General features: G+C 43.3%; 1 protein-coding gene across 1 annotated transcript; it reads right to left on the reverse strand.

Annotated features, from left to right (window-relative positions):
* Positions 1 to 6,950: 6,950 nt before the first annotated feature.
* On the reverse strand, positions 6,951 to 8,852 carry LOC118845773 (keratinocyte proline rich protein). The gene is made up of 2 exons (XM_036753795.1): positions 7,867 to 8,852; positions 6,951 to 7,761 (listed from the first exon to the last, which is right to left on the reverse strand). Exons 1-2 carry the CDS (start codon positions 8,850 to 8,852, stop codon positions 6,951 to 6,953), a joined length of 1,797 nt encoding a protein of 598 aa, XP_036609690.1.
* Positions 8,853 to 13,605: the final 4,753 nt, after the last annotated feature.

The raw sequence follows: 13,605 nt of genomic DNA on the forward strand, positions 1-13,605 counted from the left end.
CAAGAAAGTAGAGGAAGCAAGTATGAGAAATTTGGCAATACAGGGAAAGAGTAGATTGAGAGGATGGCAAGGATAAATGATATGTTTTTCCCCTTTTAGCCTTAGAAGATATGACCATGTTTTTAGAGAAAGATTTGAGAGAAAGAAAAGGTAATCAAAGAACGAAGGTCTTACAAGAGGAGGGCAAGAATGGGGTCAAGAGCATAGGAAGACAGGTTAGCCTTAGATGGAGGGAAAGAAGCAAGGGCCAAATACAAAACTAAAGGTGTTGTGGTGTATTAGAATATACACTGGGGCATATACTTAGGGGCAGCTAGGTGGTACAGTGGACAGAGCACTGGCTCTGTAGCAGGAGGATCTGAGTTCAAATCCAACCTTAGACAAATAGAAGTATGTATAGAATAACTTTACATATATATGTATACACACATATAGGTTATATATGTACACCTATTTGTGTCTAATGGCAGCCATCTGGGGGAGGGAGGGAGGGAAGAAAAAAAGGGGGGAAGGAAATTTACATGATAACTTTGTGTATTTAAAAGGAATAGCAAATTATATGTAGTGGATTTGTGGTTTCATATGCAATCATCTTTTTTATTGTATTGTTATGGAAATGCTTGTTTTATTACATATATTTTTTAAAATAATTTTTTTAAAAAAAAGAAAAATAAATTAACTCCAGGTAACCTGGGGAAAAAGCCACAGGAGTAACACCTGCTTTGGCTGTTACATAAGAATCAAATAAAATAATTCATATGAAAGCATTTTATTTTTTTTAATTTAAATTTAATTTATTTATTTAACATATTTAGTTTTCAGCGTTGGTTTTCACAAAAGTTTGAATTACAAATTTTCTCCCCATTTCTACCCTTCCCTCCCCACTCCAAGATGGCATATATTCTGGTTGCCCTGTTCCCCAGTCAGCCCTCCCTTCTGTCACCCCACTCCCCTCCCATACCCTTTTCCCTTCCTTTTTTGTAGGGCAAGCTAAATTTCTACTCCCCATTTGCCTGTGTATCTTATTTTCTAGTTGCATGCAAAAAACTTTTTTTTTTGTTTTTGAACGTCTGTTTTTAAAAACTTTGAGTTCCAAATTCTCCCCTCTCCTCCATTCCCACCCACCCTCCCCAAGAAGTCAAGCAATTCAACATAGGCCACGTGTGTATCATTATGTATAACCCTTCCACAATACTCATGTTGTGAAAGACTAACTATATTTTGCTCCTTCCAAACCCATCCCCCTTTATTGAATTTTCTCCCTTGACCCTGTCCCCTTTCCAAAGTGTTTGTTTTTGATTACCTCCACCACCATCTGCCCTCCCCTCCATCATCCCCCCTTTTTTATCTTCTTCCCTCTTCTTTCCCGTGGGGTAAGATACCTGAGTATGTATGGTATTCCCTTCTCAGGCCAAATCTGATGAGAGCAAGATTCACTCATTCCCCCCTCACCTGCCCTCTCCCCTCCTCCCACAGCACTGCTTCCTCTTGCCACCTTTATGCGAGATAATCCACCCCATTCTATCTCTCTCTATCTCCCTCTCTCAATATGTTCCTCTCTCATCCCTTAATTTGATTTTATTTCTTTTAGATATCTTCCCTTCATCTTCAACTCACTCTGTGTCCATTCTCTCTCTCTCTCTCTACATATATATATATATACACATAGACATATACATACATACACGTTCACTTATATATATATACACATAAACATATATACATATATGCATATTCCCTTCAGCTACCCTAATACTGAGGTCTCATGAATCATACACATCATCTTTCCATGTAGGAATGTAAACAAAACAGTTCAACTTTAGTAAGTCCCTTGCAATTTCTTTTTCTTGTTCTTTTTCTTGATTACCTTTTCATGATTCTCTTGATTCTTGTGTTTGAAAGTCAAATTTTCTATTCAGTTCTGGTCTTTTCACTGAGAAAGCTTGAAAGTCCTCTATTTTATTGAAAATCCATATTTTTCCTTGGAGCATGATACTCAGTTTTGCTGGGTAGGTGATTCTAGGCTTTAATCCTAGTTCCATTGACCTCCGGAATATCGTATTCCAAGCCCTTCGATCTCTTAATGTAGAAACTGCTAGATCTTGGGTTATTCTTATTATGTTTCCACAATACTCAAATTGTTTCTTTCTGGCTGCTTGCAGTATTTTCTCCTTGATCTGGGAGCTCTGGAATTTGGCGACAATATTCCTAGGAGATTTCTTTTTGGGATCTATTTGAGGAGGCGATCGATGGATTCTTTCAATTTCTATTTTGCCCTGTGGCTCTAGAATATCAGGGCAGGTGTCCTTGATCATTTCTTGAAAGATGATATCTAGGCTCTTTTTTTGATCATGGCTCTCAGGTAGTCCAATAATTTTTAAATTATCTCTCCTGGATCTATTTTCCAGGTCAGTGGTTTTTCCAAGGAGATATTTCACATTGTCTTCCATTTTTTCATTCCTTTGGTTCTGTTTTATAATATCTTGATTTCTCATAAAGTCACTAGCTTCCACTTGCTCCAATCTAATTTTTTTTTAAAGGTGTTTTATTTATTTTTAGTTTACCACACACGGTTCTACATAGTTTTGAGTTCCAGTTTTTCTCCCCTCCCTCCCCCCTCCCTCCCCAAGACGGCATGAAGTCTCATATAACTGTCATGTATAACTTCGCATTGAATTAATTTATGCTCTAGTCAAGTCGTGGAGAAGAATTTTGACCAATGGAATGAATCACGAGAAAGAAGAAACAGAACCAAAAAAAAAAAAAAAAAAAAAAAAACAAGAAAAAATAAAAACCCCAAAAACAAAAACAAAAGAGAAGCAGAAAAGGCGAGCATGTAGTGTGCCTCAGTCTGTATTCAAACTTCTCAGTTCTTTCTCTGAATGAAGATAGCATTCTCCATCGTGAGTCCCCTGGAATTGTCCTTGCCCCTTTAGGTTGCTGAAAGAGGCGCAGTATGTCAGGGTTGGTCCTCACGGAATCCACATATCTGTGGCTGTGCACAACGTTCTCCTGGCTCTGCTCCGCTCACTCAGCATTATGTCGTGTAGGTTTTTCCAGGTTGTTATGAAGTCTGCATCATCCCCATTTCTTATGGCACAATAGTATTCCATCACCTTCATATACCACAGCTTGTTCAGCCATTCCCCAATTGATGGGCATCCCTTTGCTTTCCAATTCTTGGCTACCACAAAGAGAGCTGCTATAAATATTCTTGTACATATGGGTCCTTTTCCCGCTTGCATGATTTCTTTGGGATACAACCCTAGAAGTGGTATTACTGGGTCAAAGGGTATGAACATTTCTATAGCCCTTTGGGCATAGTTCCACACCGCCCTCCAAAATGGCTGGATCAGCTCACAACTCCACCAGCAATGCAACAATGTTCCAATTTCCCCACATCCTTTCCAGCATTTATCATTCTCCTGATTTGTTATTTTAGCCAATCTGACAGGAGAGATGTGGTATCTAAGAGTTGTTTTGATTTGCATTTCTCTAATCAGCAGCGATCCAGAGCATTTTTTCATATGCCTGTAGACAGCTTTAATTTCTTCCTCTGAAAACTGCCTGTTCATATCCTTTGACCATTTCTCAATTGGGGAATGGCTTGTATTCCTATATATTTGGCTTAGCTCCAATCTAATTTTTAAAGTAGTATTTTCTTCAGTGGTCTTTTGGACCTCCTTTTCCATTTGGCTAATACTGCCTTTCAAGGCATTCTTCGCCTCATTGGCTTTTTGGAGCTCTTTTGCCATTTGAGTTAGTCTGTTTTTTAAGGTGTTGTTTTCTTCAGTGTATTTTTCAGTATTTTTTTGGGTCTCCTTTAGCAAGTCATTGACTTGTTTTTCATGGTTTTCTTGCATCCTTCTCATTTCTCTTCCCAATTTTTCCTCTACTTCTCTAACTTGCTTTTCCAAATCCTTTTTGAGCTCTTCCATGGCCTGGGACCAGTTCATGTTTTTCTTGGAGGTTTCTGTTGTAGGCTCTTTGACTCTGTTAACTTCTTCTGTCTGTATGTTTTGGTCTTCTTCGTCGCCAAAGAAAGAATCCAAAGTCTGAGACTGAATTTGGGTGCGTTTTCGCTGCCTGGCCATATTCCCAACCAACTAACTTGACCCTTGAGTTTTTCAGCGGGGTATTACTGCTTGTAGACTAAAGAGTTCTATGTTCCACGTTTTGGGGGGGGCGGGGTGTGCAAGCTCTGCCACACCAGCACTGCTCCTTCCCCAAGAACCCCCAACCTGGACTGGGCTTAGATCTTCAGCAGGCTGTGCACTCCTGCTCGCCACTTAATTCCTCCCACCAGGTGGGCCTGGGGCCAGAAGCAACAACAGCTGTAGCTGCCCCACCTCCGCTGCCCCCGGGGCTGGAAGCTGAACCACGAGCTCCTTCCACTCCCACAGCTTTTCCCACTAACCTTCTCCACTGTCTTTGGTGTTTGTGGGTTGAGAAGTCTGGTAACTGCCTCAGCTCACTGATTCAGGGTGGTAGGGCACATTCCGCCCAGCTTCTGGTCTGGTTGGTCCGTGCTGCTCACGCTAGGCTCTGCTCTGCTCGGCTCCGAGCTCCCAGTTCCGTGTGGGATAGACCTCACCCAGAGACCATCCAGGCTGTCCTGGGCTGGAGCCCTGCTTCCCTCTGCTGTTTTGTGGGTTCTGCCATTCTAGAATTGGTTCAGAACCATTTTTATAGGTTTTTGGAGGGACTCAGCAGGGAGATCACGCTAGTCCCTGCTTTCCAGCCACCATCTTGGCTCCGCCCCCTAGACTGGATCGAAAGCATTTTATAAACTGTAAAACAATAATTCATAGAGGAAAAAAAATCCAGCCTCAGACACTTACTAATTGTGTGACCCTGAGAAAGTCACTTAACCCCAAGAAGAAGAAGAAGAAGAAGAAAAGGAGAAGAAGATGATGATGATGATGATGATGATGATGATGCACTGAAATGACACCAGGATTCTCACTGAGTTCTGCCACCAATTAGCTGGGCCTTGGATAAGTCATTATCCCTTTCTGAGCATGGATATTCTCACTTTAAAAAGGTTGGACTATACCACGGATTCTAAATCTGTGGTCCATGGACCCCACAGAAGTGTATGGATAGCTTTCAGAATGTCTGTTAATTTGTTATTTTAAAAATATTTTGATAACTGTATTTTAATATAACTAGTTTTCTTCCCAATCCTATATATTTTATTTTATGCATTTAAAAACACTATTCTGAAAAGTGGGTCCTTAACCTTTAAAAAGAAAGGCTTAGATGACTCTCTTTGTTGCTGTGATTTCTAGGTACTAATATTCTATATTCTAAGGTCCCTTCCATCTGGAATATGCTATATGCTTAGGTCCCTTAGTTAGCCCTGTAGTTCTATTTCAGCTTTGGGAATGAAGATCTGACTTTTGAACATGGTTTCCTGTGGCCATACCCTCAAAGGAAGAGTACAAGTCCCTCTCTAACCCTCTGATGCTTGGGCACATCCTACTTCACTGCTCCCTAGGGAAGTAGTCTCTCCCCAAGGCATGTATCTCATCCATCACCAGGAATTGATTGGACACAGAGGGTGGAATTTCTGGATGACCAACCCTGGCCACAGCATCGCCATGCCACAGAGCATCGTATAGAGAGGAAGCTTGTAGCAAACATGAACAGGCTAAAAGGACTCTGAAAGATCCCTATTTATCTTTTTAAAAAGAAAAAAAATTCTTTAGCTCTTAAAGTTCATTTGTTGAAACCACAGAGTGGCTCAGGATGAAAGAAAGAAAGAAAGAAAGAAAGAAAGAAAGAAAGAAAGAAAGAAAGAAAGAAAGAAAGAAAGAAAGAAAGAAAGAAAGAAAGAAAAACAGGCAATGCTTGTCTTTAACCTCTCATCTTTATTGTTGCAAGTTTGTTGTCAATCCCATCTCTTGGTAGTTTGGGACAGGGTTCAGTGAGGAGAGGGTAAGCAGAGGGAGAACCAAGCAGCTACCCACCAGCAAGCTATGAGAATAAGGAACAAGGGAGGACTTGGATGGATCAGTCAATCAACAAATAATAATCAGTCACTTACTACATTCAAGACATAGTGCTCTAAAAGACTACAAAGAAGCTAAGACACAACTGCTCTCACGGTTTTCCAAACTTTTGGGGGAAATCAGGCATAAATCCCAGAAAAAGGAAAATTGCAAACGATGTCTCGGAGCAGGGAATATTTTACCCACAAAGCAGCACTATAGGGACCAGATACTGGGTGTTTAGGGCAAAGAGCTATCTAAATAGCGTGGAATTTTGTTTATGGAGGAGCGACCTTGAGCCACGCCTTGAAGGGATAGGTAGGGCTTCACTGGACTAGAAGGGAATGGTGTTGAGCAGGTATTGTAAAGGTGAGAAACTACAAAATGTGTTTGATAGATAGCCAGAGATAAGCCTGGAGAGAGAGAGAGAGAGAGAGAGAGAGAGAGAGACAGAGAGACAGAGAGACAGAGAGACAGAGAGAGAGAGACAGAGAGAGAGAGACAGAGAAAGAGAGACAGAGACAGAGACAGAGAGACAGAGAGAGAGGAGGGGAAGACAGGGAGGGAGGAGGGAGAGGGGGTAGAGAGAGAAAGAGAGGGAGAGAAGGAGGGAGAGAGAGACAGAGAGAAGGAGGGGGGAGAGAGACAGAGAGGAGGGGGGGAAGAAAGGAGGGGGAGAGGGAGAGGGAGAAGGGGCGGGGAGGAGAGAGTAGTGCAGAGAAGAGTGGGCAAAGAGAGAGAGACAGAGAAAGAGAGACAGAGACAGAGACAGAGACAGAGAGAGATACAGACAGGTTATGGCTGTATGGTGAAGGACCTTGAATATCGGATAAGAAAACTTAGAATTTATCCTGTAAGCTGCTGAGAGTCATGGAAAAATTTTGAGCAGGAGAGTTTCAAACAGAAATGTATTTGACTACAGAATCAGAAGAGGAATATACCCTCTTATTAGGCTTATTAGAAATAGCAGCCCTTCACTCCAGAGAAGGCCCCACCTTTGGTACCACAGCCACTCATATCTCCTGGCTCTGAGCATCCTACAGAACCAAAGACCTCTTCCTCATTGTATCCAGCAGAGCCACAGAGGGGTGGTTCAATATCTAAGTGATGAGGCTCAGATTCATTGCAGCCAGGAGAACAAGGACAAGGAGGTGGACACGGACATGGTTTTGGGAAGTTGCAAGGACTGCTAGAGCCACGTGGTTTCCTATGTAGTGGCTCTGGAGGAGGGCAAGGCTCTGGATAGGGCTCTAAACAGGGCCGTGGTGAAGGACAGGGCTCAGGCCGTGGTGAAGGACAGGGCTCGGGCCGTGGTGCAGGACAGGGCTGGGGCCATGGTGTAGGACACAGCTCAGGTTCGGGTGCAGGGCATGGTTCAGGACGCGGTTGCCAGCATGAGCGTGGAGCTGGGAGTGGGCATGGTCTCAGCCGTCGTTCTGGGGGTGAACATGAATCATGGAATGGACGTGGCTGTAAGCAGGGAGCACTCCAAGAATATCGTGTACTAGAGCCCTGGCAAGTGCGTCTGATGGGAGGGATCTGAACGGGCTGCTTTCTTGGGGGGACCTGAGCAGGACAGTTGGGAGAGGAAATTTCTACCCGGTGTTTGGGACCGCATCTCTGGGGAGACCCTGAAGCTGGACCCCTAGGAGGGCAGCTATCATAGCAAGGCTGAGATTGGCGTGGAGGAGTACAGTAAGTATAGGTGGGCTGAGACCTGCGTGGAGGGGAGCAGCTCCGATAGGCAGGCCGAGACGTGCGCGGAGGGCTACATGGTGGGGAGCAGCTCCCATAGGTAGGCCGAGATACGCGTGGAGGAGTACAGTAAGTATAACTAGGCTGAGATCTGCGTGGAGGGGAGCAGCTCCGATACCTAGGCCGGGATACGCGTGGAGTAGTACAGTAAGTGTAACTAGGCTGAGATCTGCGTGGAGGGGAGCAGCTCCGATAGGCCGGCCGAGACGTGCGTGGAGGAGTACAGTAAGTATAGCTAGGCTGAGATCTGCGTGGAGGGGAGCAGCTCCGATACCTAGGCCGGGATACGCGTGGAGGAGTACAGTAAGTGTAACTAGGCTGAGATCTGCGTGGAGGGGAACAGCTCCGATAGGCCGGCCGAGACGTGCGTGGAGGGGTACAGCTGACATAGGAAGGCTGAGGTCGGCGTGGAGGAGAACAGCTATGGTAAGAAGGCTGAAAGGAGCGAGCAGGCAGACATCTATCGTAGGATCGCTGATACTGATTTTGAGGGGAACAGCTGCTGTAAGATCCTTGGTACTGGTTCTGAAGGGCACCACCACCACAGTACTGAGACTGACGTTGAGAAGTGCAGCTGGTATAATACCCCTGAGACTGGCCCTGAGGGACACTGCTGCTATAATACCCCTGAGTCTGGCATTGAGGGTAGCATTCTACATAAGTCTGAACTGGCTGAGGAGCTGCCACTGGCACATAGGTCTCAACAGGGCATGGAGCTGGGCATTGCACATAGTAAGTTTCTGTACAGCAAACTGGAGAGCATTGTACGTAAGAGGCCTGAACAGGATGCACAACTTGGCGTTCTACATAGGATTCCTGAGCCTGGCATGGGGCTTGGCACTGGACATAGCATATCTGGGCCTGGCTTGGGGCTTGACCCTGTCCTGAACATATATTAGATTGACATAGCACCTGGCCTTTTGTAGATGAAGTTTGAGATTGGCTTACAACTTGACCCTTTGCAGAGCAAGCCTGAAAAGTTTGTACTTCACCAGAGGCCTGGCCTTTAATGGGGACAAAGGATGGGGAGGGGGTAAAGGAAGACCCTTTCACGCAGCATTCTTGGGGTGGCAAGCAGGGCTGCTTCTGCTGCTGGTCACACATGATTCTGAATGCAGATGCTAGGGCTCTGTGGGCAGAGAGAGTAGAGGTTAGTTTAGGAGGTGAGGGAAGAGAAGGAATCTCAGAGTCAGAGATAAAATTCAGAACAGGAGAGACTTGAGGTTCAAACCCCTGCATCTTCCAAATGGTGAAACCAAAGGCCAGGGAGGTTAAGTGATGGCTCATACAGATCATTGGACGAGCAAAAAGCAGGGCAGGAATTTGAACACCAGTTGTCTGGATCCAAATCCAGTGCCTTTGTCACACACTACAGCTCCTGGGGGCTGGTTAGAGGCAGGAACATAGATAAATCCACAGACATTCACCCTCTCACAAAACTGTTCCTAATAGGGACCTAAGGCCAAATGTCATTCACTGGGCTGCACATATGCCTCTTACACCATGAACATGCTTTCAGAAGTCAATTTAAAAAGGATTTTTTTTTTTAGCTATTGGCCATTGTACACAACATTTTGGGCTGGCCCAAACTGGAGCACTTTGGAATTTGTATTGTCTGTGGAATGATTCGCCTCCGTGAAAATGAATAATGGAGAGATGAAGTCACACACAGAGGCATGTACACACGTACAAACTGTGTTGACGTACTGCCAAAACCACCAGCTAAGAAGTGGAGAATCTAGTCAGAGTTATTTGGCACCATAGCTGGTTACCACCCAAGTGAAACATTTGTATTGTGGTGGATTTGTTTTTAAACAATATTTTTTATTTGTCAGAGAAAAATTAAATTTAATTCAAATGTGGAAAGAGGATTTGCTTTGTAGTGAGAGGAGCTGAGTTCAAATCCTGGCTCTTCCACTTAGTACCTGTGTGACCTTGGGCAAGTCATTTCACCTCTAGGTCTTGGCTTCAGAGTTTATAAAATGGGGAGGGTTGAGGTGATCTCTAAGGTCCCTTCCAGCTCAAGCTGAATAATCCTCCATATACACCAACTTTGCCAATAAAAAATTCCTTGCCTACTGTTCACAGTAAACCCCAGCTTGCACCAGGATAGAAGGAAAGGCTGGCTGACCTTAGGTTTTTTTGTTTGTTGGTTTGTTTTGTTTTTTGCCTTGGACCCCCCATGGGATGAGGCTAAGAGAACAAAAAACAAGCAAAGACTGGAAGCTTTGGACCCTGATGTATAAGACAGACACATATCCATTATTAGATTTCTCCTTGGACTTGTAATTTGATGGATACACATCTACACAGGTGAGCATTCCAGATCTAAATCCATGTAGACACCCCGGTCTGCCCTGGCCTGCCATACTTCAAACCATCTCACAAAAACAATCAAACAAAAAAGTCATACAGAAGCAGAAAAGGCAATCATCTATTTCAGAGATTGGGAAAACCTCCTCTGTTTATTGATCTGCCAAATCCTCCCACCTTTTCCCTGATTTCTGAAACTCTTTTGCCAAGGGGCCCAAGTCCTCCCTGGAAAAACTGCCATTCTTCCAAAGAGAGATAGCACTCTGGTCAATTCACCTCAATACGCCAAGGAGGACCTATTCATGAGTACAGGTGTATCCTCCACCCAGGCAGGGAGCAACCCCTCTACCATCAGGTAGATGATTTTCAGTAGCCATTGTGGTCAATGGCTATTGTCCCATGGCCCAGTCTGGTGAAGAGTCTCTCCAAACTTAATACACCTACTTCTCAGAAAAAAGACAATCTGTCACAAGGCAGTTTGCTTACAGCTGTCCCAATTTGATAGCACTCCCAACATCTTGTTCTCCCCTGGCATAGCCTATTATAATCCAGGGTTACCTCCACCACCAGGAAGAAACCTCAGTGGAAGATTTTAGTGGAGGGACTGATATGTTCTCAAATATATATCAAATCAATCCATCACTGCTTGGCCAAAGACCATCTGGGTTTTATACACAGATCACAGATTCTTCCACAAATATGCACACCTTCCATCACTCTTCTCTGCACTACTCTCTCCTCCCCAACCCCCAACAGGTACTCTTCTTGGTCTTTTCCTTTCTTTCTCCATCCTCATGGCTCCCAACAGTTCTCTATTCTGATTCCTTGTCACTTGTATTTACCCCTCCAGCCCTAACCCAAGCCCCTTGTCCAGTTTCAAAGACTTACCTTCCTTTGATGCTATTGTGATCGCTGTGGCTGAGGAGCCTTGGCCTGGGAGCTGATTTATAGAGTTGCAGAGTCTGACTTGGACCATGAGACAATTTATTGGCATCTGCTTCTCTCACGGGGTGGCAACTGAAGTCCTGGTGACAAGGACTGACATTCCATTGGCTGGTTCCCTCCCTGTGTATACATGGGTGTGTCTGAGTTCAGTGCTGAGACTTCTAGAATAGGAAGACACTATTGTTTCCCTCATCCTTCTTCATCTTACATGAGTTTCCTCCATTCCTAGAAGTCCTAGGAGGTTACAAACTGGTTGGGAATTGCAAAGTTCTCCCATTCTCCATGTACTTCCACTCCCTACACACAAACATGTATAATTCCAGAAGTCATTCTCTCTCCTGTGGGATTTAACAGACTTTAGTAATCAACCAACTCCCAAATAATGGCTGAGTGCCTACTATGTACAAGGCTAGTGTGCTAGATGTTGTGTCTAAGCCCTTCAATTCCAGTCCTATAACTGATCACTTATTCTAGAATGGATTCCTGAAATAATTCCAAATTAGAACAATGTTTCCATTTGAGCATGAGCTCCTTGAGAACTTTTTATCATATTTTATTTTATTGTCTTTCTTTGTATTCTTAGGGCTTAGCATAGTGCCTGGCACATAGTAGGTATTTAATAAATGTTAGTTTACTGACACATTTGATTCTCTGTAGCCTATGCTTGCTTGGGCATGTGCAGTAGGCCACGTCCAGGCCTATGTGTGTTACTTGGGTCTAAGGAGGCCATGTGTGGCACACAGAATGTCCAAGGAGAAATCCTTAGGCTTTGAACCAGTGACATAGCCCTTTATATTCACCATATATTAGCATATAAAAAGCACTCATGGAGAAAGCCCACCACCTTTTCAGACTTAGCAAATATTCCACTCCATGGGGACTACAATTGCTGTCATCTGTGTGTCATCTCTGTGGGGTTGGGGGGAGGGAAAGGAGACACAAAACTGTCTAACAATTCCATAGGACTCATGATGAAAAACACCATCCAAATAGAGAGAAAAAACTGATAAAGTCTGAATGCAGATCGAAGCATACTATTTTCACTTTGTTTTCATGGGTTTTTTTTCCTTTCAGCCTGTTTCTTCTTTTACAACATGACTAATATGGAAGTATGTTTTACATGATTGCCCAGATATAACCTGTAACTAATTGCTTGCCATCTTAAGGAAGGGAGAGTGAAGGGAGGAGGGAGAAAATTTAGAACTCAAATTTTTTTAAATGAATGCTAAAAATTGTCTTACATGCAATTGAAAAAATGGAATAACACTTTTAAAAAGACTGTCTTAGTGATAAGATGGACCAGAACCAGAGCTATAATTACCAACCTGTTTTCTGACCCTGTGTTTGTAAGCTGAGTAAACTGTGGTGGACCAAAGGCTGGACTTGGAGAAGACCTGAGTTTGAATCCTGCCTTAGACAGTTTAGTACCTGTATGATCCTAGGCAAACCATTTCATTTTCCCTGCCCTATTTCTATGTCTGTAAAATGAGAATGATAACTCCTACCACACAGGGTTGTTATGAGGATCAAATGAGGTAACATTTGTGCAATGCTTTTCAAACCTTAAAGTGCTATACAAATTTTAACTATTTATCATAATTGCCTTGCCTACTCAGACCCAAGGCCAGCTGTTTACATCCCCCCAATACCTGAGGTCGGGGGCGAGGTACTGTAGCTGTCTACCATATTATGTATCCCCTATAGCGTATGTTTGGCATCACACGTGGTGTGAGATGGGGAATAGAGGAAGAAGGCATGAGAAGCTACTTCTGGGACCACATGGCCCCATCACGATGTGAATCATTAAATTTCAATGACTAGGGAGAAAATATGGGTTCCATTCTAGATGCTGAGTCCTTGGAGAGTAAGGCGATAGAAAGCAGTAGTAGACGAAGGCCGGGAACTAAGAAACATTGCAACTTCTGCCATTTTCTGGTTCTTGGAACTTCAGTAAGGAAAAACGAAGGGGGAAGAGATGGAAGAGGCAGAGGTAACCTTCAGAGGAACAATGGGGAGAAGCATCTCTAATACCATTTCATTGACCTTCATAGGAAAATAGTCCTGAATTTTCTGAAACTAATCCCAAACCTTGAAATAGAGGATTCTTCCTTCTCCTACATGACATCATAGAAACCTAGAATTATGGATGGCTTAAAAAGTTGAGCTTAGGGTGAAACATTTTCAAACTAAGGAGAAAAATAACTTTCTTTTTCTCTTTGGAATGCTTGGTATGCTGTATTCTTTTTATGTAGTCTCCAGGCCTTTCCCCAAGGCCTTTCTTTATTCTAAGGAGTCTAAAAACTAAATAATTCTTTTAAATCCATTGTTTTGTGACCATTAACTAAGGTCTAGTTCCTCTTAAATGATATTCCCTCACACATACATGTATGCATACATATACATATATACCTATGGGATATAATAGGTTTAATTTTCTGACTGATATCATTATGGATACATATATCCATATCCATCTATCTATATGTGTATATGTATGTATGTATGTGTATATATATATGTATATATACATAATATCATGCATTGGAGAAAGAAAGGAAAACCACTCCAGTATCTTTGCCAAGAAAACTCCAAATGGAGT

This window comes from Trichosurus vulpecula, chromosome 4 (genome assembly GCF_011100635.1).
Source record: "Trichosurus vulpecula isolate mTriVul1 chromosome 4, mTriVul1.pri, whole genome shotgun sequence".
NCBI lineage: Eukaryota > Metazoa > Chordata > Mammalia > Diprotodontia > Phalangeridae > Trichosurus > Trichosurus vulpecula.

Coding starts and splice junctions, on each gene's coding strand:
- LOC118845773 (XM_036753795.1), bottom strand. CDS start 8,852: ATGTGTGACCAGCAGCAGAAGCAGCCCTGCTTGCCACCCCAAGAATGC. Junction 7,762..7,866: donor CCACGCGTATCCCGGCCTAG/GTATCGGAGCTG, acceptor CCCACCATGTAG/CCCTCCGCGCACGTCTCGGC.